Source organism: Artemia sp. Qi Xiang Cuo, chromosome 5 (assembly GCF_049724085.1).
Source record: "Artemia sp. Qi Xiang Cuo chromosome 5, ASM4972408v1, whole genome shotgun sequence".
Taxonomy (NCBI): Eukaryota; Metazoa; Arthropoda; class Branchiopoda; order Anostraca; family Artemiidae; genus Artemia; species Artemia sp. Qi Xiang Cuo.
In genome coordinates this window covers 1,137,858-1,165,435 of record NC_142798.1, presented here as the reverse complement: position 1 = coordinate 1,165,435, position 27,578 = coordinate 1,137,858, and the positions used below count along the sequence as shown (strand labels likewise).

Below are 27,578 nucleotides of genomic sequence, written 5' to 3'. Positions count from 1 at the left end.
AAAATTAACATGGGCTAATATAGGAAAACGAGGTTTTTCGTAAATGTAAATTCGGGGGATAATTTTTTCGGTCTGAAAATATCAAAAGGCCCTAACAGGTCGAATTCTGCTTCGAATGAGTCCTCATTCAACCGGATCCGTTGCCAACTGTGGCCTGTAGGCGTGGCTAACAAAAAAAAAAGAGATGAATTTTAAGTGGCTATATTTGGTTTTTTGAAAACAGGGAAGGAGTAATCGGATTGAGCTGAAATTTCGAGGATAAGCTCCCGGGCCCGAGGAAAGCTTAACATCTAAATTTCTGCCCATTCGGACAACGTTATAGGGGGGCTGTGGTGGGAGGGTCCAAACTTCCGGCCCAGTTTAAACCATGAAGATAAAGTCGGAGGAGGATGAAATTTTGCAAGTTTCTTAGTTTGAGCTTGAGCTACAAAATGCAATTACCGCCGTCTCTCTGCGACCTCTAGGACCTGAAATCGCTTAAAATTGTGGTGGGTCGCCTCTTTATAGAGGCACAAGTGTGCCTCCTTGAAAATTAGCTTCGTATTGGTGGAAAACTACACTGTGGCCTGTAGCTAATTTTGATTAAATATTAAGTTGGTATTTCGGTAAGGTTAGGTCGAGTTATGCTACGTAATTAATATAATGCGGTCTGGATGCCCCCCCTCCCACAATTCTTTGTTTATTTTTCATAATTTTGTTACTAAAGTACTGTATTTCCATTATTTTTCGGTATATTCCATTATGATTAACCAAACTTCATTTCTCGAGTGTGTGCCGAATAATACACACGTACCATGATCTGTCTTGCAGCAATGAGTTTGCCGCCATAGCAACATCAGATTGCAAACAGAGGGCAGTAAATTAAAGACTATAATAGCATTATGAGTTACTTGATGCTATAATTATGTATGCATCTCTTAAATCATAGGCAGCGCAATAGCGCTGCCTAAGTAAAGAACGATGTGGGCACAATGTATTATTTGTTTTTTTCGTGGTCTTAGACTAGGACACTTCGTATCGAACGAGTTGTCGAAGAAACTTCTAAAACGGCTCATTCGATTGGAAATTGGAGTGGTTAGTGCCCTTTTTAATAGTCGAAAGTGATTGGAGGGCAACTAGCCCCCCCCCCCCCCACGGCCGTCATTCCCAAAAACACATTCAATCAAAATTTTGAGATATCCATTTTGTTCAGCGTAGTTGATTTCCAGATAGAAAATATGTTTTTGAGGAGGACACTCCCCCACAACCCTCAGGACAAGGGTTTTAAGTTATGCCCTGGGTGTATATAAGAACGATGTTGGCACAATGCATTATTGATAATTTTTTCCTTTAGAGCAGGGCACTTCGTATCGAAGAAGTTTTCGTATCGAAGAAACTTCGAAAAGGGCATAGTCGACAGTGATTGGAAGGCAACTAACACCCCTTCCACGCCCCCCATTTCCCAAAACACATCCCATCAAAAATCTTGATGTGGCCATTTTGTTCAGCGTAGTTTATTTCCAGATAGAAATTATATTTTTGAGAAGGATACTCCCCCACAGCCTTCAGGAAAAGGGTTGTAAGTTATGCCCTGGGTGCATATAAGGTTTTTATAGAAAGCGTTGTCGTAGAAACTTCAAAAAGGGCTCATTCGATTGGAAATTCAAAGGGCTAGTGCCCTTTTTAATAGTCAAAAATGATTGGAGGGCAACTAACCCCCCTCTCAGGCTCATATTTTCCCCATACACATCCAATCAAAATTTGAGATAGACATTTTGTTCAATGTAGCTTAAAGCTCTGAAAATTAGGTCTTTGAGGATGACAACACCCCACAGCCCTCAGGGCAAGGATTGTAAGTTATGCCCTGGGGGCATATAAGGTTTTTATAGAACGCGTTGTCCTAGAAACTTCAAAAAGGGCTCATTCAATTGGAAATTGAAATGGCGAGTGGCCTTTTTAATAGTCGAAAGTGATCGGAAGGCAACTAACACCCCTTCCACGCCCACCATTTCCCCAAACACATCCAATCAAAATTTTGAGATAGCCATTTTGTTCCACGCAGTTTGAGGTTCAGGAAATTATACCTTTGAGCAGGACAATCCGCCCACAGTCTTAAGGGTAAGGGTTATAAGTTATGCCCTGAGGGCATATAAGGTTTTCATTGAAATCTTTGTCGTAGAAACTTGAAAAAGGGCTTATTCGATTTAACATCCAAAGGGCTATGGCCCTTTTAATAGTCTTGAAAGTCATTTGTGATCTACTAGCCTCCTTATCTTACCCAACATTGTACAAATAACGTTCAATCAAAATTTATAGAAAGCCATATTGTCTAACGTAGTTAAAAGTACTGTAAATTAAGTCTTTAGGGATGGCAACCCCTTCCCCCACAGTCCTCAGGGCAAGAGTTGTAATTTATGCCGTGGGGGCATATAAGGTTTTTATTGAAAGCGTTGTCGTAGAAACTTCAAAAGGGCTCATTCAATTGGAAATTGAAAGGGCTAGTGCCTTCCTTAATAGTTGAAAGTGATTGGAGAGCGACTAACGCCCCTATCACGCCCACCGTTTTCTCAAAAATATCCAATCAAAATTTTGAGATATCCATTTTGTTCAACATAGTTGAAAGTTCTGGAAATTAGGTCTTTTAAGATGATAACCCCCTCAGATTCCACAGTGTCAGGGTTGTAAGTTATGCCCTGAGGGCATATAAAGTTTATATAGAAAGTTGTTGTAAAAATTTCAAAAAGGGCTCATTGGATTGGAAATTGAAATTGCCCTTTTTAATAGTCGAAAGTGAGTGGAGAGTAATTAACCCCCCTCTCATGCCCACCATTTCCCCAAGAACATTCAATCAAAGTTTAGAGATAGCCATTTTGTTCAACGTAATTGAGAGTTCTGGAAATTTTGTATTTAAGGATGACAAACCCCCAAGAGCCCCCAGGGAAAAAGTTGTAAGTTATGCCCTGGGGGCATATAAGGTTTTTTATAGATAGAGTTCTCGTAAAACTTCAAAAGGGGCTCATTCAATTGGAAATTGATAGGGATAGTGTCCTTTTTAATAGTTGAAAGTGATTGGAGGGTAACTAACCCCCCTCTCACGCCCACCATTCCCCCAGACACATCCAATCAAAATTTTCAGATAGCCATTTTGTTCAATGTAGTGGAAAGTTCTTGAAATTAAGTCTTTGAGGATGACAACCCTCCCCTCCAGCCCTCAGGGCAAGGGTTGTAAGTTATGCCCTGGGGGCATATAAGGTTTTTATTGAAAGCGTTGTCGTAGAAACTTCAAAAGGGTTTATTTGATTGGAAATTAAAAGGCCTAGTGCCTTTTTTAATAGTTGAAATTGATTGGAGAGCGACTAACGCCCCTCTCACGCCCACCATTTCCCCAAACACATCCGATCAAAACTTTGAGATAGCCATTTTGCTTAAGGTAGTTGAAAGTTCTGGAAGTTAGGTTTTAGAGGATGACAACCACCCTAAAAGCCCTTAGGGTAAGGGTGGTAATTTACTACCTGGGGGCATATAAGGTGTTTTTAGAGAGCGTTGTCGTAGAAACTCAAAAAGAGCTCATTCGATTGGAAATCGAAAGGCCTAGTGCCCTTTTTAATATTCGAAAGTGATTGGAAGGCTTGACATTTTTATAGTAAAGATCGATTTGGGTACAATGTATTATATTTTTTTTTTTTTTTTTTTTTTTTTTTTTTGACCAGGGCACTTTGTTTCGAGGGAGTTGTCGTAGGAACTTCGAAAAGGGCTCATTTGATTGAAAATAGAAAGGGCTGATGCCCTTTTTAATAGTCGAAGCTGATTGGAGGGCAACTAATCTGCCTCCCCCACCCATTCTCCCATTTTCCCATTATGTTTAAAACTAAATGTTGCCTTAAGATTAAATCAAAATGTTCTGTGTTAATGCTAATTCCCAATAAGGCATCTCAGCAGTATCCTAAGAACGACTGAGGGTATTATGTTCAAACTTTTGGGGCTACTTCTGCTCTTAAAATTTAACCAAATCAAAATAGCGTAAATGTACCCAAGCTATCAAAGAAAGTAGACAGATTTTTTTGCGAATGGATTCAAGTTTTCATTTTCAGGTCATCTAGAGGAGGTATGAAACTAAATTAAACACTACTATTTGTGTCCAGATTTTTTAAAGTTTGTATGTTGTTAAAAATTGCAGAAACTTTTTCTCCAGGATACAAATAGCAGGCCAAACTATGAAGTCTTAAAAAAAACAAAAGATTTAAAGTGTTATTTTCTTTTTCCCTGAAAAGACTATTTCAATATAAAACGAACAGAAATTAATTAAAAAAAACATTTTCCAAAAAACAAGCTTTTCAAAAAAAATAAAGCACTACATTAAACAAAAAATGAACAAAAATAGAATCAAGTGATCTATCAAGCATGAAACTACCAAATATCAGCATCGATGAATAAATGAAACCCAAAACGACCAGAAATTACAATAAATAACTGATTTAAACCCAAAACCAGCAGAAATTAAAATGAGTAGGGCTCAAAACCCTATGCCCTCCCAAGATCAGAACATAATTTGTACTTTACTGAAAAAATCTCAACTGAATATGCATTTTCAGTTTAATATACATTTACTGATATTTAGTAATCAAAATGTTAATATTATTTGATTTATTAAAGTTATAAAAGTAAAAACATTTGTACTTTTGTAAAAAAAAATTATATTTTTGCGCTAAAGTTCTGCCAAGAAACGCAAGATATTGCAACAGGATAAACAATTAGTGGGGAAAAATTAAACTTCTGATAAATGATAGGGGCGGCAACCCTCACGACGATATGTTATCAGACATGCATCAAGACTCTTAACAATTAAATATCACGCTACGAATGACAACTAAATTACTTTGAATTTTATCCACTTAACTCAATGAGGAAATAAAACTTTCCACACCTGTGTCAATAAATACACAATGGAAAGTACTCATTATAAGAATAAATGTTATTAAGGAAAAGAAACTCATTTAGAAACACCCTGACAATATCAATGGGATGATTAAATTTTATCAAACAAATGATTCCTGGATCAATACACATTGCCTGCTTGGTAATAGTGATTTATTTTTGAAAATTATTTTTTTGTTTAGCTGCTTGAATACTTTGAGTTTAATTATTAATTAATAAGATTGCACTTAATGATCATTAAACTTTTGTCCTATGTTTGAGGAATAAATTTGTTTTGAAGGACTTGGGGGGAATTATCAGAGTGTGGACTTTAATAAACAGTTTAGTCATTAGACCATTGAATGTTAACTATTAAAACTAAATTGATTTCTAAACTTAATTAAAACGTGAGATTTGAAAAAATTCAGTCTTACGGAAAAAAAAAAAAAAAAAAAATATTATATCAAGCTAAAACGTTCTAGTTATAGTTATGACAAATCGCAAAATAAAACACAAACGATTAATATAAAAAATTACTAATTATTTATTCAAGCTATAATATCCTAGAATAGATTTATAATTCATTCGATTCGATCCTTACTAGAACTTCCTTGAACCTTCGTCCTGATCTTAGGTACAAATAAAGTAGGACGGACTCGAAGGAACTTGGAAGATTGAGAGACACAAGAATCAATTTTTTGGCATCAGACTGTGAAGAGCTAATCAATAAAACTTATTTCATTTATAAATTAATTTTAATATGAAACTTTAAGTAATTTACTCTCAGCAAGAATCTAAATCACAAAACTAAGACTCTGATATCAAGCTATAACATTATAGCAATAGTTAGTACGAATTCCGAGAAAAATAACCTGAATTCCCTTTTCAATGACAACCCCTGCACCCGCCCGACGAACAAGATTTTTGAATGTTAAATGCTACTAAACGTCGGATTTTGGAACGTTCAAACGCTAGCACAGCTGTCAAAGGTAGAACAGCTAGAGAAGGAGATGACCCGCTCTCGGCTAGATATCATGGCCCTCTCGGAAGTGCAATGGCCGGGAAACGGACTGCTCAGCGGTAGAAACACCTTAATTTTCTGTGGCCATTAAACACAACGCGAAACTGGAGTGGCCGTAGTCATTTTAAAACCTCGTGCAAAATCACTGATTAGTTGGAAGCCTGTAAGCAACCACATTATGGCTGCTCAATTTCAAGGGAATCATGCCAAAATGACCATGGTTGCGTACTATGCACTCACTAACGAAGCTACAGACGATCAGAAAGAGATGTTCTACAATGAACTGATAGCCTTGCTTAAAGATGTACTCAGACATGACATCCTATGTGTCATTGGAGATTTCAATGCGAAGGTTGGTAACGACGGGGGTTATTGCCTCGACGTTCTGGGAAACCACGATCTTGGAGAACGCAACGAAAATTAAAAATCACTTGTTCAAATGGCTCAGTCCTTTGGTCTGGCTGTTGACGGCAATCTCTTCACCCATAAAGATATACACAAGTGCTCTGAAACTTCACCTGATGGACGCAAAAAAAAACAGATCGACCACTTTCTTATTAGTAAGAAGTGGCAGACGTCACTGTGGGATGTGCGCACACTTAGAGGCGCTGATATCTTCTCTGACCATAGTCTGATGGATGCCAAAATCAGAGTAAAGTTTTCGGCCACGAGAAAGGTGAGGACAACTAGGCCTTATGACTGCAAAAAACTGAGTGATCGAGAAAAACGGTCAGATTTTATGCAAGAAATGACCAACAGATTTAAAACCCTGGATCTGCAGCGAGATGGAATTCCGGAGGCAGATTGGACTGCTATGAGACACGCTTATAATGATACTGCGTTCGAAACGGTTGTAATGAAAAAGTCATCAAAGGAAGAATGGATCTTCGCCAAATCGAGGGCTCTGATCGAGAAAAGGGCTGACAAGAAGAAATAATTTCGTATATCTCTCCCCTGATTCGAACCACGCCATTGATCTAGAGTATGCTGTGCTTGATAAGGCTATAAGAAGAGCTTCCGCGCTGATAGACGTCGTAGCCTTGAAGAGAAAGCTGAGAAGGCTGAAGAAGCTGCTAGACGGGGAGACTCTCGGTCAGTGTACCTTATCACCAATGAGTAGTTGGAAAACGTTCGAAGACAAATGAACCCGTCAAAGATGAGTCTGGACGACGTATTACTTATCCTGATAAAGTGAACGAGGCCTGGACGACGCGTTTGGAAAAGTTGTTAAATAAACCATCACCAGCTGATCCTCAAGATATTACCAGACACGTCATTTCTAAATCTGTCCTCCGATATCGAAGTACCCTCTGATCAGAGATACTAAAGGCGAATCGAAGAAATCCCTAAGGATTGGACAAAAAGCACTCTTTTCAAAATATTCGAAAAAGGTGACGCTGCAAAGTGCGGAAACTGGAGAGGTGTCAGCCTCGTGTCAATATCTTGCAAACTTATGGAGACTATAGTCCTTAACAGAATCTAACCAACATTTTACGAACATCTTCGTGAGGAGCAGCATGGATTCCAGACAAACCAACCTTGCACCGATTTTGTATTTACTCTTAGAATGCTGCTAGAAGAAGCAAACGAATGGTGAAATAAGCTATACTTGGTCTTCAAAGACTTCCAGAGAGCTATTGACTCGGTAGATTGCCAAACGCTTTGGAAGGGTCTCCGATACAACGGTATTCCTGATAAGCTCGTCCGAATCATTGAAGTCCTCTACAAAGACACAGAATGTTGCATGAAGACAAGTGACGGGAGTACCCGTTACTTTCGCATCTTGACAGGGGTGAATTAAGGTTGTGTGCTATCACCACTACTATTTATCCTCACCGTTGATTATATTCTTCGAACCTGCGACGAACATGGGCTCCAGTTGGATAATAAGAGACTAGGATATGTTGATTTTGCTGGCTATGTCAGCTTCCTAGAGTCCTGTAAACAAAAGCTCCAGCAATACTTTAACTAAGTCAGAGACGCTGCTGAACCTTTTGGTATTAAGATATGTGCCAACAAAACAAAACGTATGGCAAACACTGGAATCCGCTCGAGCTACGATGCAATAACCAGACGATAGAACAAGTCGTGGAAATCAAGTGCTTAGGAAGTATCATCCATAATTCAGGATCGTGTCAGCGAGAAGTCAATCTAAGAGTCGGTGAGGCTAATGCATCCTTCAGAAACTGTCTCAAATTTGGGGCAGCCAGAAGTATTCTCTCCAACTCAAACTGAGGCTGATTAATAGTAAGTACTCTCAACGCTTTGCTATGGTTCTGAAAATTGGCACCTAGATCAACAAATTGAAAAGAAACTCCTTGTGTTCAAAACCATGTGTTTAAGGTACATTAAAAATATCCACTGGCCCCAAAAAGTAACAAACGCTACTGTACGACAGATGACATCTCATCCACTAATAACCAAAGTGAACAAATATAGGAAGTGGAGATACCTCGGTCTTTTGATCCACATTTCCAAAACTCGACTACCAAAGGTCGTTCTTCAATGGTAGCCAGGTGGTACCAGAAGAAGAGGACGCCCCAAAACACCGTACTACGCAGCTACCGGACTGACCTCGCAAAACTCAATGCCTCAATCCAACCTAAGTTGGAAGATGTCTGAGTGACTGCAGAGATGAGAGATAACTGGCGTCTCTTTTTTGATGGACTAAGCACCTCTGGAGGCACAGCAGGATCTAAGATCTAAGGTCATTGAATTCTATTTTGATATTTATTAAGAATTTTTAAACCTGAATACCGTCTTTGTGGTACAATTAAATTAAAAAGAATGTCAAATGAAAATAAAGACCGACATTAATTTTGAAAACCAACAGAAATTATTCCACATTTGAGGTGGCTTCCCCTTCCTCAATCTCTCGTTTTTAGGCGAAAGTTTTATAATGCCTAAACATACTTAATATTTCGAATTAACGGACCTTGCATTTGAGCAGCTCTTAAAAAATTAGGGTGAAAAGTCAAACTTTAACGTAAAGAACAAACAAAAGCAAGCTTTGAATCTAGACGTGCCACATATGCTGTATGAGCCGGTGGCGCTGCAAAATGATAGGTATCTCTTGGTGCATCACTGTAAAGTTTCAGTGAATCCAGCAGCTTCCAGCTCCAATTTCTCTCTTGTTTCTTTTCATTTCTTTTTTTTTGCAGAGGACTTGACTTCGTTGTCAAAATATTCGAAATATACTTACATAGCCTGAAAATAGACTTCCTGGTTTGAAGAAAGGATTTCTAGGTCCTAAAAAGGTAATGCGGACTGCAGGGTCTACGATTTTGGTTTCGGCAAAAGAAGTCCTTGCCTCTCCTAAGTAGCCATTGTACACAGTTGCTTCGATTCTTAAAATTGTCCCCACTGTACTTCCTCCAGGGCTAATCGGTACTTGTTTTAGCGGTATTGAAAATTTGAATTTGTGATTCTAAAAATACAGATTCTAGAAACTTATTGTCTATACACTCTAGAGCTAAAGTGGCTATCACAGAAAATACATAATTTTTTATGCTAAGCAGTTAAGGAACGTCAAGTTAACATAACTTTCCGCACTTCAGCAAGTCCTTCAACTCCAAGTTAAGCCAAAAACTTATAAAACAATAAATAGAAACGTCTAAAATCATCTAGACCATCATCAGCAAACGATTCCAAAACAAAAAGTATGGAATTGAGATAGAAATTCGAGTTCTGATCAAGCATGAAAGGTCTTCTAGGAAAAAAAAATTAATTTATTTTCAGGATGTGTTACTTACTCATTGAAAAACTCCACTTTGTTACCGTATATTGACTTTTCCAAAATGTAACATAAACTCTCGTAGCCTCAAATTCTAAGTAGAGGTCGAGTCTACTTGGTACTGCCTACGTTACGGACAAAATTTGCACTGCAACGGCGTAGTGAGAAAGAGCTATTGCACCAGAGTTGCCAACCCTAGGAATTAATCACTATTTCTATAATTTTTATATTGCCTAAACAAAAAAATCAGTAAATAAATCACTAGATTATAGAAGAAAATCACTAAAAAATCACTAAAATCTAGTGATTCTTTTTTCAACGGGGGCAACCCTGCATTAAACAGGAAAGCAGTATATAATAGATTATCCGAGAAATATGTATAATAAAAGGTAAAAATTGGTCGACTATTGGTAGATTGGAAAGGCTAGAATAGGGCTCTTGGAGTCGGGTTGTTGCGAAAGCTACTAGGCAGTGATCATCACTAATTACCACCAATTTAAAAACACGGCCTGTTTAAAGAAAGAATACTGTGACCTAATTTAGTTAGGTATTGGTGCGTTAAACGTACACTTTTATATACTAATGAAAGACGAAACCCAACAGACTGGTTATTTTCAAGAGACCACTATTGAGAAATGGAATGCTAAGAGTAGTTTTCATTGCGTTTACGACATTTAAACTGTTGTTTTTTGGGGGGCTTAGGGAGGGGGGAAATTTACCTAGGTTAGGTTAGGTTACGTATTTAATATATGGTATGCTTTACCCAACCCCACCACCCCCCTAATGTGCAAATATATAGCCCAAATTTGCTTATATACTATTATATATTCATCCTATTTCATTTCTTTAGATTAGCATTAACCAAACTTGACTTTTTAGTAGTGTCCGTATAATGCACAAGAACTTTTAGTTATTATGGCTCTGAGACACTATTAAAACTAGATTAGTAATACTTGATTTATTACACAAGAGTCATCTCCATTTTAATGGCATAATCTATACGAGACACACACACAAAAATGTAAAACACCACCAGCTCATGGTTGTGTCGAATTGTTCAGGTTATCTGGGATGAAAACCATTAACTGCCATATATTAGCCTCATGCCCATCTTGTATGAGCAAACAACTGACTTCTATAGGGCAAAGGGAAATCCATCATCTAAAATAATCCAAGGTTTAATTCCCATATAACTAAATACAACTTTGATCTGGCTATAACGGCCCAAGGAACGTGAAGAATACTCTTTAGATGGGTATCAAGCTTGTGGACATTGGACTTACCAGGGAAAATAAACCAAGAAACAATGAGGCAATATTTATAATATTCAAATATATATGTTAATACATAAAAATCTTGAAGGCCCGCTACCGGTAAAAATCTAAAGTTTTCATAAATTTTCTCGATCAGTCTCTAGCTAACTTAGAAGACAATGCTTGAATTGCACTATTTTGGATAGCTCTGATAGATTTATCGAGGAAGCGGAAATATTACAATCTATAAGAAAAAAGAAAACGATAAGACAAAAGATAAGAATCGATAAAAGAAAAATGAAGCAAACGGAGCATAAAATTAAGATTTTTTTTAACATAAGCAATAGAACTAGATTCCGATACAAGATTTTGGACACTGATTCAAAATGATTGTTACTTGTTAATGTTCCATCGGTACTGTTGCACTAATTGGTATACAACGCTATAGACTGTCCAATGAATGCAGACATGGAGACCCGTAAAGTTGGTAATTGCTATCTAAGTTGATCGCAAAGCGTGGTTTGTCATTGAATATACAATATTTAAACTTTTGTTTTTTGGGGTTTAGGGGGGGGGGGAGAAAGGTACCTAGGTTAGATTAGGTTACGTATTTAATATATGCTATGCTTTAAACCCCCCCCCCCACCCCTCTAAACTATTATATATTCATCCTATTTTATTTCTTTTGATTAGCATTAACCAAACTTGAATTCTTTCGTGTGTATTATTAAGTGCAACAGTACCGGTCCATCTAACACCATGCCTGAGTGCCCAACTGACTGCTGAGGTTTAATTACTTCACTGATAGAATAAACCTACTGCATCTGAAGGTAATAATAGTCCTCGAAACTATTAAGAAATTTGGTTTCTCTGGACTTGAAATTAATCAGTTCACCTAAAACCATATAAAAAGATGGTTCAATGGTCGCACCGTAACCTCAGTCAGGGTAAACATTTAATAGTACCGCAAGGCCTGTCATACAAAAAGTATTCACTCACCCAGCGCTCCGTTTTATTGTAGAATTCCTTGAAAGCAATGTCACTTGTTCGTTTGGCCAGACATCGTACAGTAATATCTCCAAACTTGATCTTGGCAGGGTGAAACTGGGAAGTTATGGTGCCACTCAATGATTCATCTGAAGCAAAAATGTATGGTGGACTTTCTATCGTGAACTGTAAAAACAGTCTGTTGTCTTAATGATCCTTGTCCTAATATTTAACTGTGTTTTGACGATTATCATATGTTTTTGGCATTTGTTCGCACTAACAGGGGGGTAAATTCTTCTCAATATAAGGGAAAACGAAAGGCCCATTCACAAAATACTGGCAGATTCCAACGTACAAATAAACGCTAAAGTAAGATCTCGAATGTCAGTCAATTTCATATTTTGGAATAGATTAGAACTTAGAGTAAGACAGGTCTCATTGGGAATGAGCCTAGAAATCCCTAGGTCAATTATTGGTCAATTCCCTGGGACCTAGGATTCCCTAGGTCAGCAATTATGTTTTCAGGCACTTGAGCGAAATAGGAAATGGTGAGAAGACACCCTCTGAGGAACTTTATATGGCATTTCATGTGTTAACTCCAGGCTGTATGTCGGTAAAAAAATATCTAAGAATAATGTTAATAAATTTTAAACTGATATAAAATATGTTGGGAGTTGTAGGAAACCCAAGTATTTATCAGATACATATCCCCTGTTTATTTTCGCAAATTTCTTATGACTACATTACAGACTATTCTTACTGCATTCAACTTAACTGCATTAACATTCAACTTAAATTCAACGTTTTGACTGCAAACGTATGAGTCACTTTTTCTCGGATGTTCAAACCAAATTAATAATTGACTGAACTTCAAGCCATACATCGCCTTCCCCCAATCAGCAATTTGGCAGATCACATAAAAAGGTCCTGATAACTCCCGATTGGTCTTTTGTCCCATGCTATGGGCATTGCAGCATGTAACTAGTGGGTATAATCTTTGATTCATACTAGAAGTTGAAGAGAATGCTGTGGCTGCGTATTTCTTACCCTGTTCTCAGGGGGTGCTAGATATATTTCCCACCGAAATATTGCTCTCAAAATGATTTCATTTTTTGTATTTACCGACTAAGACTGATATTCTATCATTGATGTTACGCCATATATTGAAGCCACCGCGTTCTTTTCTATAGGGTTTTCCGATACTTAAGTAAATTAAAACATTATATAGAAATAGAAAAGGAGAAGTATTACAGTTTAAAATTCCTAAGTAATGCTCCTTGTAGTATTTTCCTACACCCCTCTCTCGAAAAAATTTCCTATTATCTGAAGGTTCAATGGAAGTTAGGATATTCGGGCATTAAAATGCACTGTTTGATGCATTTTCCCCCACACCTACAAAATGACCCATTGCCCCTTCTTCGTAAGAGCTGGCACACTTACACACCGTTGCATATAATTTTATAAAATATAAAGCAAGTTCGCTTACATTAATGAAGCTTAGAGCCGTTCAAAAGTGGGGGGACCAGGACAAGCTAGTCCAAAGACGTGGCTTACACATTTGGCTTTTTTTTTGCTTATATTTGAGTCGATAATTTTCCCCCTGGCGCCAACAACCCTAGGTAAGGCCCTGATGAAAATTTAAAATAAATGCCAGAAAAATTTTTTTGCGGTAAAAGGGGTTGTATCATCCTGCAGCACCCATGCTCAGGCTTGGTTTAAACGAGGGGAGACTAAAGATTGATATCCTATCACCTACCATATCCCTTCCCACATTTATCTGATGGCTCATGGAGGTTTAGATAGTTTGGTTACTGGTGTAAGCTCTATTAGTATCTTACCATGAACTAAAACTGAAACAAACTTTAATAATATACATTATACATTGTAATTACATTATTACATTATATAATAAATACATTATAATATAAATACTATAGTATTATATTAATGTTATAATAAATATTATTAATATTATAATAATATATAATATTATTATATATTATAATATTATAAATATTATAAAATACACTGTACATTATAAGCAGTACTGGTGTAGAAAAATGGACAAAAATGTATGCTTATGGAGTATGACTGAGCTTAACAGTAAATCTGCAGAATTAAGTCCGTTGTGTTATGCAATTTGTCCATGAAGTATTTTAATGAAGGCAAAAAGAGGGGAAGCAAATCCAAGATAAACCTATTATTGGGTTACGGCTTACAAGTACAAAAAATTCAATCCTAAAGAGTATTAAATAAAAAAACAAGTTTTTTAAACTGAAAGTAAGGAGCAACAATAAAACTTAAAACGAATTATTCCGTATATGAAAGGGGCTGTCCCCTCCTCAACGCTTCGCTGTTTACGCTAAAGTTTGACTTTCTCACAACTCTTATTTTTTTAAACAATGAAAACCTTATTCCTTATATGAAAGGGGCTGTCGCCTCCTCAACACCTCGCTCTTTACGCTAAAGTTTGACTTTCTCACAACTCTATTTTTCAAACAATAAAAAACTAGCGTAAAGAGCGAGGCGTATTTTTGCAGATATGAGCTTGAAACCAATGTAATAGGGTTTTCTGATACGCTGAATCTGACGGTGTGATTTTCATTAAAATTCTTTCACTTGTAGGGGATGTTTCCCCCTCTTTAAAAAATAAGGTAAATTTTCTCAGTCTCGTAGCCTTTGATGAGTAATACTAAACTTAATAAAATTTTTATATTTAGAATCAGCATTATAAGCCCATTCTTTTGATACATTTATTGACATCATAATTCTGTTTTTAAAAGTTTCGATTACTATTGAGCCGTATCGCTTTTTTTATTGTTTTGTTTATTACGTATATGTTATTACGTATATGAGGGGGTTGTCCCCGTAGTCAATACCACGCTCTTTACGTTAAAATTTAAAAAAAAATTTAATTCACAAAGCTCTTTTGAAAGCACTAAAAAAAACTGTAGCGTAAAGAGCGAGGTTTTGAATTAGGGGAGAACCCCCTCATATATGTAATAATTTCTGTTCGTTTTAAGTTCTAATGTTGCTTCTTACTTTCAGTTGAAAAAAATTGTTTTTTTTAAATTTAATTTCTGATCGTTTTTTAAATAATGCTTGGAAATCCGGCACCCCCATCATAGAAATTTCCCTTACCCCAAAGAAACATCCTCGACGGAAAGATTCTCCCGAGTAACCCCCTCCTCCAGCCCCCCCCCACCAGATAAAAAATTCGTCCTGAAAATGTCTGTATACTTCCCAATAACCAACACAATATGTAAGCAATGGGCAAAGTTCATAACTTGCAGCCCTTTCCCTGGGAACTGTGGGGGATTAAGTCATCCTAGAAGACATATTTATTAGATTTTCGACTATGCTGAACAAAATGACTATCTCAAAATTTTAATTGTGTGACTTTGAGAAAAAAATGAGCGTGAGAGGAGGCCTAGTTGCCCTCGTTTTGTAAACCAAAAAAACTCTAGCGTAAAGAGCGAGGCGTTGAGGAGGGGACAGCCCCTTTCATATAAGGAATAATTTCTGTTCGTTTTATAAAAACAACAATCATGAAAAATATATACGCTATCATGTGTATTTGGATACTACATGATACTACATGGGTATGGCACAACTATAAAACTATTAGTTTTAATGTGGACTCGGACTTTGCCAAATTATGGCGGTAAGTGCCTTTTGACATAGAAGGCAAGGAAACTGAAGAATATTTGCAAAAACAAGGAATTACAATTATGCAAAACACAAAAAGCAACAAGTTCCTAATGTTCTAAAGAGGAAACAAATGAACAAATATTCATATATTTTTAATACGTATATTAGGGGGTTCATCCCCTAGTCAATACCTAGCTCTTTAAGCTAAAGTTCGAATTTTGTTCCAATTCTTTAAAAATGACCCCTTAATCACAAAGGCCGAGTAATTAAAACAAAATTTGCAGATTAATTTTACTTTTATTTGGTTAAATGGCTTTCTCGAAACTTGTTTAATTTTATTTACGAACGTTTTTATCAGTAATAAATATACGTAACTTACGAATTAACTTATGTAACGAACTACTATGTTCATATATTTTTAATACGTATATTAGGGGGGCTTGCCCCCTAGTCAATACCTCGCTCTTTAAGCTAAAGTTCAAATTTTGTTCCAATTCTTTAAAAATAACCCTTAATCACAAAGGCCGTTACTTAGAATAAATAGTTCTTAAGAAAGTACTAAAAAATCTTTGGCTTAAAGAGTGAGGTATTGACTAGGGGGTTAACCCAATCATACTCGTAATATTTTCTGTTCGTTTTAAGTTTTGATGTTAACTTTTAAGTTTTTTTTTATAATTAATTTCTGATCTTTTTTTAAATAATGCTGGGAAATCCGGCGCCCCCTTCATAGCAATTTCCCTTCCCCCAGGAAAACTTCCTTCATGAAAAGATCCTCCCATATAACCCCCGACACACCCCCACCCCCCACGACCCGAAAAAATTCCACCTGAAAACGTCTGTATACTTCCCAATACCCAATACTATATGTTAACATTGGGTAAAGTTCATAACTTTCAGCCCTTTCCTCTGGGGGCTTCGAGGGATTAAGTCATCCTAAATCCGTGATCTTTCTTCTGGCAAAAAATGGAAAATTCCAAATTTTTGTAGATAGGAGCTTGAAATCTCCGCAGTAGGGTTCTCTGATACGCTGAATATGATGGTCTGATTTTCATTAAGGTTCTGTAACTTTTAGGAGGTCTTTCCCCCTTTTTTCGAAAATCAGCCAAATTTTCTCAGGCGCGTAACTTTTGATAGGTAAGATTAAACTTGATGAAGCTTATATATTTGAAATCAGAATTACAATCTGATTCTTTTGATGTATCTATTGGTATCAAAGTTCCGCCAGTTGTTTAGCCAGTTGTTATTGACAGTTTATTGACAGAGCCAGTTGTTTATTGACAGTTAAATATAAACATGACATAGCAGAAACCGCATCTGGATATTTATGAATCTGCGTTGCAGTTTATTAAATGGACACCAAACAAGTCTAATTCATCCAACCTGATTAGTTATGACTTGAATACAATGTTCCCCCCAACCAAAGTTTTGATACTGTCTTGACTATCTATGTTTGAAGAACAAATAATGTCTAAGATACATTTTTTTTCGGGAAAGTGCAACTAATACTCATGGGTTAGCCAAGAGGGTCACAATCCCATCATGCGTTGATGTTTGATCATGGGTATGATTTCTGAGACCAAACTGGCTAATCATGATAAAAAGAAAAAAATAGTAAAAAAGAGAATCCTCGTTTTTTTCTTTTTTACTATTTTTTTCGTTTTATTGATCATGGCCAAACCATAGTTTTAAAAATTGTTAAGATATTTGGAATATACCATGCCACCAATATTGGGAGGAGGGTTCAGGGGGGACGGGTAACTACACCCACTCTTGATTTTGAAAAGCGCATTTTTTGACGTTTTCTTTGAAAAAATAAAAAAATTGCTCCTAACCCCCCAAGTTATAGGCAGCGTAATAGCGCTGCCTAATTAAAAATTGATGTAAAGAACAAATTACATTTTGAATGTTTTCAGATTCTCAACTTAACAAATTAATAGTTATTCAGACTTTAAAGAATAAATATCAGCATTTGTATATTAAACTGTCAGTCCATACTTATTTTATTTTTTTTAATTTTATTTTTTTTTGTAAAGTACAAATTATGTTCTTGTCTTAAGAAGACATGGGGGATGTATCCCCAATCATGTCAATATCTGATGGTTCTGAGTTTGACTCGGTTATTTATTGTAATTTCTTTTCGCTTTGGATTTTATTTATTTAAAAATGGTGATTTACGGTAGTTTTACACTTGGAAGATTATTTGACTTGATTTCTCTAAATTTTTGTTTTAATGGAGCTCATTAATTTTTTTTTAAACTTATTTTGTGGAAACAAATTTTTAAACTAATTTTTGACAGAAAACATATTGTTGTATTTTCATTTAAAAAAAAGAAAATTCTTGCCCCCCTCTAAGTTTTTGCGAATCAACGCCCAAGATATATGAAATGGTAATGGACTGTAAAAGTCAAAAAGTCATTGCATTAGAAAATAGCTAATTTCTGGTATTTTAGCAATTTCTTTAAATGACGTGAGGTTCATTTCAATTGAAAAGTTCCTCAAAATTTCGAAACATTAAATTAGAGACTGGATAGAAAAAAGGATCTAGATAGTTTTGATGCCAACTAATGATTCAAGAGATTTGCAAGGGGCGTTATAATCTCAAACGATCCCACTTTCTACATATTTTTTTCAGTGTCGTGTTGGTTTTGTTTAGCTGCTTTTGAGGTTAACATACGGGCGTGAGTCATTAAATCAGAAGAACCTGTTATTCCTCTGGGAAGTTTTCGTGAATGAGGCCAAAAAGACACTTCTGTGCGTGAAAATTCACTACTATGGCCCTTCTTCTAATGACCAGTTTTCTACAAAAAGTTCCGTAGTTACAAAAAAGTGCAACTTTAAGAGTATTTCAACTCAATTACCCCTTAATACCAATCGCAAGCTTGTTTCAGCCCTACTTTCTCCGTAATTCTACCGTAATTTCTCACTCGCTAAAATTTTATATAATTTGTTTATATTTTTTTAAGTTTGTAAGGCAAGGCTGCAATATTTTTAGTAGGAGTTGGATAACGGTTTGAATACTCGTAGTTATCTTCTACCAGAGGAGTAACATATTTCCCTACGGATATTACAAACTGTTGTACTTAGGAATATTTTTGATGTTGAAAGGGAGCATGAGCATATGTACAGTCTGGTTCACCGTGAAGTCTGGCTCCTTGTGGGAGTTCCTGTCTAAAACATTTTCATAATTTTACTCTGGGGAGCCTGAAAAAGCTGAAACAACGCATAGTGTGAATTTACTGACGTAGTAGACTGAAAATTGCCCCCCCCCCTTCCAATAAAAGTTGTTGCGGAGAGATTTATACATTAGTTTAAAAAACTGAACTTGATTTAACACGATTTTTGTTTTATTGACGTGGGCTAGCTTTTTGTTTAAGTAACCCAATTGCCTCACAATGATTTTATCCCAAGGTAAATTTAAGAAAATTGAAAATGCTCCCGCTTGTTTTCCCCTAGTTGCTTAGCACTTGCTATCTTAATGGTTCCAAAATGACATGCATGCGTTAAAGTTTAAAACTGGAACCAGATAAGAACGTTGATGAATAAACGTTAATAATAGATAGCTGATAGATTGCTAGTTATTTTTTGGAAGGTGATAAGAGATATTCATTCTTAATGTTTTCTTCATGTAAATCGATGAAGCTTAACGGAAAAAAAACTGAAGATTAATGGACTAATTGAATGGGCGTGGGGACATTTTCCGTAAAATCCAAAGATTTTAGATTTTCACATCAAATTAATGAGGTTTAAACACATTGGATCAAATACATAAAATAAAAAATTATTTCCTAGATTTGATTAATACTTGTTTTTGTTTTTTAATTTGAAATATGGTAGCTTGGAGCAGCAATATCTGATAAAAGCTAGAAAGACATGAAACTTATTTTTGACTCATTCTGCTCGGGCTAAGGACTTCGATGACAATATCATCAAAGTTCTCTGTTCAATATCGGACAATGGCAATGTCACAAACGGTAATCAATGGGTTCTAAAACCATAGCACTTTGAATAAGTAAAAAAACTAAAACCTGCACTGAATGAGAAGTAAAAAGCCATGAAACTTGTTTTTTGACTCATTCTGCTCTGATCAGTAGTCTAAGGACTTCGATGACAATATCATCAAAGTTCTCTGTTCAATATCAGACTATGGCAATGTCACAAACGGTAATCAATGGGTTCTAAAACCATAGCACTTTGAATAAGTTAAAAAACTAAAACCTGCACTGAATGAGAAGTAAAAAGCCATGAAACTTGTTTTTTGACTCATTCTGCTCTGATCAGTAGTCTAAGGACTTCGATGACAATATCATCAAAGTTGTCTGTTCAATATCGGACTATGGCAATGTCACAAACGGTAATCAATGGGTTCTAAAACCATAGCACTTTGAATAAGTAAAAAAACTAAAACCTGCACTGAATGAGAAGTAAAAAGCCATGAAACTTGTTTTTTGACTCATTCTGCTCTGATCAGTAGTCTAAGGACTTCGATGACAATATCATCAAAGTTGTCTGTTCAATATCGGACTATGGCAATGTCACAAACGGTAATCAATGGGTTCTAAATCCATAGCACTTTGAATAAGTAAAAAAACTAAAACCTGCACTGAATGAGAAGTAAAAAGCCATGAAACTTGTTTTTTGACTCATTCTGCTCTGATCAGTAGTCTAAGGACTTCGATGACAATATCATCAAAGTTCTCTGTTCAATATCGGACTATGGCAATGTCACAAACGGTAATCAATGGGTTCTAAAACCATAGCACTTTGAATAAGTAAAAAAACTAAAACCTGCACTGAATGAGAAGTAAAAAGCCATGACACTTGTTTTTTGACTCATTCTGCTCTGATCTGTAGTCTAAGGACTTTGATGACAATATCATCAAAGTTCTCTGTTCAATATCGGACTATGGCAATGTCACAAACGGTAATCAATGGGTTCTAAATCCATAGCACTTTGAATAAGTAAAAAAACTAAAACCTGCACTGAATGAGAAGTAAAAAGCCATGAAACTTGTTTTTTGACTCATTCTGCTCTGATCAGTAGTCTAAGGACTTCGATGACAATATCATCAAAGTTCTCTGTTCAATATCTGACTACGGCAATGTCACAAACGGTAATCAATGGGTTCTAAAACCATAGCACTTTGAATAAGTAAAAAAACTAAAACCTGCACTGAATGAGAAGTAAAAAGCCATGAAACTTGTTTTTTGACTCATTCTGCTCTGATCAGTAGTCTAAGGACTTCGATGACAATATCATCAAAGTTCTCTGTTCAATATCTGACTATGGCAATGTCACAAACGGTAATCAATGGGTTCTAAAACCATAGCACTTTGAATAAGTTAAAAAACTAAAACCTGCACTGAATGAGAAGTAAAAAGCCATGAAACTTGTTTTTTGACTCATTCTGCTCTGATCAGTAGTCTAAGGACTTCGATGACAATATCATCAAAGTTCTCTGTTCAATATCGGACTATGGCAATGTCACAAACGGTAATCAATGGGTTCTAAAACCATAGCACTTTGAATAAGTAAAAAAACTAAAACCTGCACTGAATGAGAAGTAAAAAATCATGAAACTTGTTTTTTGACTCATTCTGCTCTGATCAGTAGTCTAAGGACTTCGATGACAATATCATCAAAGTTCTCTGTTCAATATCTGACTATGGCAATGTCACAAACGGTAATCAATGGGTTCTAAAACCATAGCACTTTGAATAAGTAAAAAAACTAAAACCTGCACTGAATGAGAAGTAAAAAGCCATGAAACTTCTTTTTTGACTCATTCTGCTCTGATCAGTAGTCTAAGGACTTCGATGACAATATCATCAAAGTTCTCTGTTCAATATCTGACTATGGCAATGTCACAAACGTTAATCAATGGGTTCTAAAACCATAGCACTTTGAATAAGTTAAAAAACTAAAACCTGCACTGAATGAGAAGTAAAAAGCCATGAAACTTCTTTTTTGACTCATTCTGCTCTGATCAGTAGTCTAAGGACTTCGATGACAATATCATCAAAGTTGTCTGTTCAATATCGGACTATGGCAATGTCACAAACGGTAATCAATGGGTTCTAAAACCATAGCACTTTGAATAAGTAAAAAAACTAAAACCTGCACTGAATGAGAAGTAAAAAGCCATGAAACTTGTTTTTTGACTCATTCTGCTCTGATCAGGAGTCTAAGGACTTCGATGACAATATCATCAAAGTTCTCTGTTCAATATCTGACTATGGCAATGTCACAAACGGTAATCAATGGGTTCTAAAACCATAGCACTTTGAATAAGTTAAAAAACTAAAACCTGCACTGAATGAGAAGTAAAAAGCCATGAAACTTGTTTTTTGACTCATTCTGCTCTGATCAGTAGTCTAAGGACTTCGATGACAATATCATCAAAGTTGTCTGTTCAATATCGGACTATGGCAATGTCACAAACGGTAATCAATGGGTTCTAAAACCATAGCACTTTGAATAAGTAAAAAAACTAAAACCTGCACTGAATGAGAAGTAAAAAGCCATGAAACTTGTTTTTTGACTCATTCTGCTCTGATCAGTAGTCTAAGGACTTCGATGACAATATCATCAAAGTTCTCTGTTCAATATCTGACTATGGCAATGTCACAAACGGTAATCAATGGGTTCTAAAACCATAGCACTTTGAATAAGTAAAAAAACTAAAACCTGCACTGAATGAGAAGTAAAAAGCCATGAAACTTGTTTTTTGACTCATTCTGCTCTGATCAGTAGTCTATGGACTTCGATGACAATATCATCAAAGTTCTCTGTTCTATATCGGACTATGGCAATGTCACAAACGGTAATCAATGGGTTCTAAAACCTTAGCACTGTGATTAAGAAAAAAAAGAAGAAGAAAAAAACTGCAAACCTGCGCTGAATGATGTAACATCAGAGAAGTATGATCTTATCGGCTTAAAAGGCCTATAGTTCCTTCAAGCCAAGCTCTTGATATTTAATTTTTTACATCTGTAGCACAAGTATGACGTTAAAATCATCAAAGAACACGAATCATTGATAGTTTTGGCTTTTTAATCCACTTGTGGCTTAAGTGCGGCTTGGGTGTAAAGCAAAACTACAAAACTTCGGGATATTTGCAGCAACGTTTTTGAAAAGGTTTTCCATCTCGTTTTTCAGTTTTCTCGTACTTAGGAAGTCAGCCTAAATAGTCCTCAAAAATAAGTTGAGGTTTTTGAAGATAAAATCACTGGCTTGTTGCTAACATTGGTCAAACAGCTTTTCTGTGCATCTGCCAAACATCCAAAACCAATCTGAATTGGATACGATTTGCTTATTTTGACTGAATAAACTATGGTATAGGTATATTTTAATTAAATATTTAATATGTAGAGGTAGTTAGAGGTTAGGTTAAGTTAGGTTAGATTAGTTTTTTTTGGTACTTGTGCATTATATGGGCCTTTCTAAAAAGTCAAGTTTGGGTAATGCTAATGAAATAAAGTAAAATAGGAGGAATATATAATAGTTTATAAATTTGGGTAAATAGTTTCCAAATTTGGGCTATATATTTGCACCTTAAGGGGTGGGGGGGGGGGGGGTAAAGCAGAGCATATATTAAATACGTAACCTAGGTAACGTCCCCCCCCCGTAAACCCCAAAAAACAACAGTTTAAATATCGTAACGCAATGAAAACCACGCTATGCATTGCATTACTCTACTAGCGGTCTCTTAGATTAACCCGTCAATAACGGGTTTTTCGTGACTGGTTTCCTTGAAAAGGCCCATATAGTGCCCAAGTACCGGTATTTAATATAATACGTTCTGTACGGCCTGCTTTCCATAATTCTTTGTTATAGTTTCCATAATTTTGTTTCTAAAGTATTATATTATCATCATTTTTTAGTATATTTTATTAGGATTAATCTAACTTTACTTCTTGAGGATGTCCTGTTTAATAGACAAGTATTGTTATTTTTTCACGGACGGAGCTTCGATATATTGGAGCCTCAAAGTACTGGAATCATATAAAATAGCCTACTGAAGAGGTAACCAGAGCACATATTGCTTATTTTTCAGCAGCCAAATATGTACCTAAACTATAATTAAACTATTTGGCTTTGCTCCCATTCGTGCTGCGATAAAAATGTTAGCTGCTAAAACATGTTTGGGTTTATGGAAAAGCCAAAGTTTAAGGCTGAGCGGTGTTAAATAGTTAAAATAGAAACAAGTTACGCAACGTCTGCACTTTCAAATCAGTAATTAAAACTATTTGGAATGATGTATTGTTGAATGTTGACCCGCCTTAAAAAACGGTGTTGTTACAGACAAGGATTGTGAAATAATAAATGCAGTTATAAATGCAATTGTTATAGTTCAAAAATGACAAGGATTCAGTTAATTGGGTTTATTCATTCAAATTTGCAGTAATCTGTCAAGCGCTTCAAAACTGTTGATGGATTGACTTTAAAACATGCCCAGCCACCCTGGAACAGGGTGTTTGTTATCCTTCATAAGGGCAAAGAAATAATAATACTCAGAAAATATTTCACTTTTTCTTGCTAAAAAGTATTTCTAGAGTTTAAGCCCTCTGGAAAAAGAAAACTTTGGGCTTGTGTTTAACATGTAAAATTTATTCGGACACCAATACTTTGAAACAGTTCTTTGAAATGGAACTTCTAGCGGACAAACTCAAAAATCACATGACAAAAATATTTAAAACATAACGAACTTGTGTGGAATAAATTCTTTAAAAGAAATCCACCCTACGACTAAGTTTCGCATTACGATTAACTATGACTAGGTTTCATGTGTGTACTGCAGCAAGAAACTATCTCTCTTTCTTTACTTTTTTTAAAGTTAAATTAACTAAGTGATTTCCAACCCATCGACAACCTCTGCTTTTTGTTTGAATCATTGACTATGTTTGATTTATTAAAATAAATGATTTTACGACGTTTAATTGAAGTTCCTTATTCCCAAAACGGCATTCGTTATTTTCAATTATATTAAATCTATTCATCATTATCTTGATTGTTCTTTCTTTAAATTTCACGTTTTAATTAAATCTAACCTTCATGTTTATCATATAGTTTTATTTTAGGTGTTTTTCGTTGTTTTTCCGCAATTTTCCCAGCTTTATTATAGACCAAACGAACCTAAAAGAATTTGAGCTTCTGCTGGCTACGGTGGTACGGTTTAGGATTGCTATCGTGCCTAGTTGGATACAGGAGTGGATCTAGAGCCAAATTTTGGAGGTGCCCAATGTGACAAGGGCGCCAATAAATGACCAGACTGACAAATTTTATTTAAAAAAGAGTGAAAACAGAAAAAAAACAAGGAATAAGGGCACCAGAAAAACTCTTGGGGGCCCGGGGGCCGCCGGCCCCTTCGATCCGTTAGTGGTAGGGTGGAATCTACCGGACGATATGAATCCAGATCCTCTGCCATTCATAAAATATATACTAATCAACGAGTGTTTTTCCTCGAACTTTTTTCTAAGAAATATTACCAGGCTGATTAACTGTAACTATGGATTAAATTTTCTTGTACTAAACAGGCAGTATGGCTGTAAAGTGGATTGAAGCACCCTCTCGTTATGGAACTGGTAGTTTAAAAAAAATTATTAAGAAAGATAAACTATAGCAATAAAAGGGGGCAACAGCCCCCTTCATATTCAGCACAGTTCTTTGTTATATTGCCACGCATTTCATTTTTGAAGCATTGTTAAACAAAAGTTAAACTTTGTCGTAAACAGGGCTGGGGTTAGAGTGGGGCGGCAGTCCCACTCACGCAGATTATAACACGAAATACGATGTTAAAACGAACGCAAATCTAATACATAGGATATGAACCACCAGTTATGTAATGAAAGAAAATAAAAAAGAATCCGTTTCAGCAGCATTAAAACTGAGATTCAACTGGGATAATCAAGTGTGTGAAGAAGAATAAGCCCCCCCCAATTCAGCCATCTGCTTCTTACGCAACAGTTTAATTAGTTATTTTCTCAGCACTTGTACAGGGAATGGTCGGAAACAAGAGTAATCTCTTACTTAAACTTTTAAAAACTGCACAACTTTAAAACACTACTTGAAACTATTTTTTTATCGCAAAGCTTTGAAAAAGAACCAATTTATGGGTACCGATGAGGGTTGCCAACTGCCGACGGCTAAAAAGAGTGCAAATCAAAGCCAAAAAACAGTGGTTTTTGCTCAAAAACAATGTAAGTAAAAAATTCTGCGTCTGTCCTCTCTTCCCCTCTTCCGCATCCCCTATGAGGTAAAACAGAGTGCATTTAACACGAAAAGTGTGCAAGTTGGCAACCATATTCCTTGTGTTAAATGTGCTTCGGATGAAGTTGCCAACTGCTGATGTTTAAAGCGAATGAAAATTGAAACCCAAAAAGAGTGATTTTCACTCTTCCGCATCCATTCTCAGATAAAAAAGAGTACATTTCACACTAAACATGAAAAAAGTGCAGATTGGCAACCCTGGTACCGATCTGATTTCCTCGAAGGCTTTCAAAATGTTTTGGACATTTTGAAAGTAAAAACCAAAAGGAAAGAAAATGGATGAGTCTTTTAAGTGGATGCCAATATGCAAAGCAAATTTTTCTTTAACTCTCGTCAATGGCAAATTTCGTGTTTGGGTTCCTTTGTATTTCATTCGTATTTCCTAAAGTAATAAATATACACTTTATGTATATATATATATATATATATATATATATATATATATATATATATATATATATATATATATATATATAAAAAAAAAAAAAAAATATATATATATATATATATAATATATATATATATATATATATATATATATATATATATATATATATATATATATATATATATATATATATATATATATATATATATATATATATATATATATATATATATATAATTTATTGTGTATACGTGTTATTTTTATTAATAAATTCTTTGTTCCAGGTACATGTAAGCATTCGATTTGCCACTAGTCTTTACAACACTCCATTATGAGGTTTTAAATGATTGTCGAACCTTATTGTGAAAGAGTCGACGGAGAAACGTTTTGAGATAACGTCTTAGGAAGTTTATTCAAAATCAAAGTGCAACGTCGAATAAAGCTGTTCTTCAAATACTCTGCTCTCCGTGTATCAGCTCAACCTTCATTGGACCAAGATGTGTGCCTTCGCGTCTTTCTTGTCGATTGGGCGACGGGGTGGGGGGCAATTGGAGAAGGTTCTTGAGAATGAGGTGAAATGCAGTTGTAGAAAACATCCATCGACACTGCATCAGATCTTTCACTATTAGACTGGAGAGAGTCATGGGGAAGGACTGAAACTACCCTATCAACCATATTCTGGATTTCTTGTAGCAGCGCCAACATCATCTCCGGAGCAGACATACATACTCGGCGATGGCTCTGATGCAAGACTCACAAATCGGGAAGTTCGAGCTGAACAATATATTGTTTTTGCAGCGAAGAGTGATCCCTATCTTTCCTACACAGGAGGCTCTCATCCAGTCAAGGAGGGTTCTCCAAGAGAGATATGTGAAAAAGTGCATTCCGAGGAGACGAAGCTCGTCGACTTTCTTTATAGCTTCATTCATGAAGATAAAGTTGGGTTTTATGCCTAGCACTTTTGATTGGGATATTAGATTTTAAAAAAAAAATACAAAAAAATGAAGCCCAGCCACCTAGAAAATGTGAAAACCCGGTAGCTATTCACCAGCAATAAATAGCACGTATCACCTTGCTTTATTATGGATTAGAACTGTCAAACGCAATGTCAAACCGTTTCTATTCATCTTGCCTTATCCTGTTCATATTTTATGAGCGTATCCTGTCAGTAGAGTATAATTTAAAGTCTGAATCGCGTGTTCTTGTTTGTAAATAGACCTACCTTTTTTCCCTTCTTTTTAACTTGTTACAAATGCCAACAATTTTACTGGAATCCACGTGTGAGAAGTCCACTACATTCTCTTATGAATATTTATGAAGTTGCTGATATAAACTTGTTTTAAAGAACATTATGTAGGTAGAAAGTTTTTGTAGATGCCTTATAG

General features: G+C 35.8%; 1 protein-coding gene across 1 annotated transcript in view; it reads right to left on the bottom strand.

The window, feature by feature from the left end:
• LOC148951703 (CD109 antigen-like) overlaps nucleotides 1-27,578 on the bottom strand; it is a 172,140-nt gene that overhangs the window by 100,350 nt on the left and 44,212 nt on the right. Inside the window, exons 4-5 of the mRNA XM_089089252.1 lie at nucleotides 11,900-12,073; nucleotides 9,117-9,341 (exon numbers count right to left, since the gene is read on the bottom strand). Coding sequence (XP_088945378.1) covers nucleotides 9,117-9,341; nucleotides 11,900-12,073 — 399 coding nt within the window. The remainder of the gene's footprint in view (nucleotides 1-9,116; nucleotides 9,342-11,899; nucleotides 12,074-27,578) is intronic.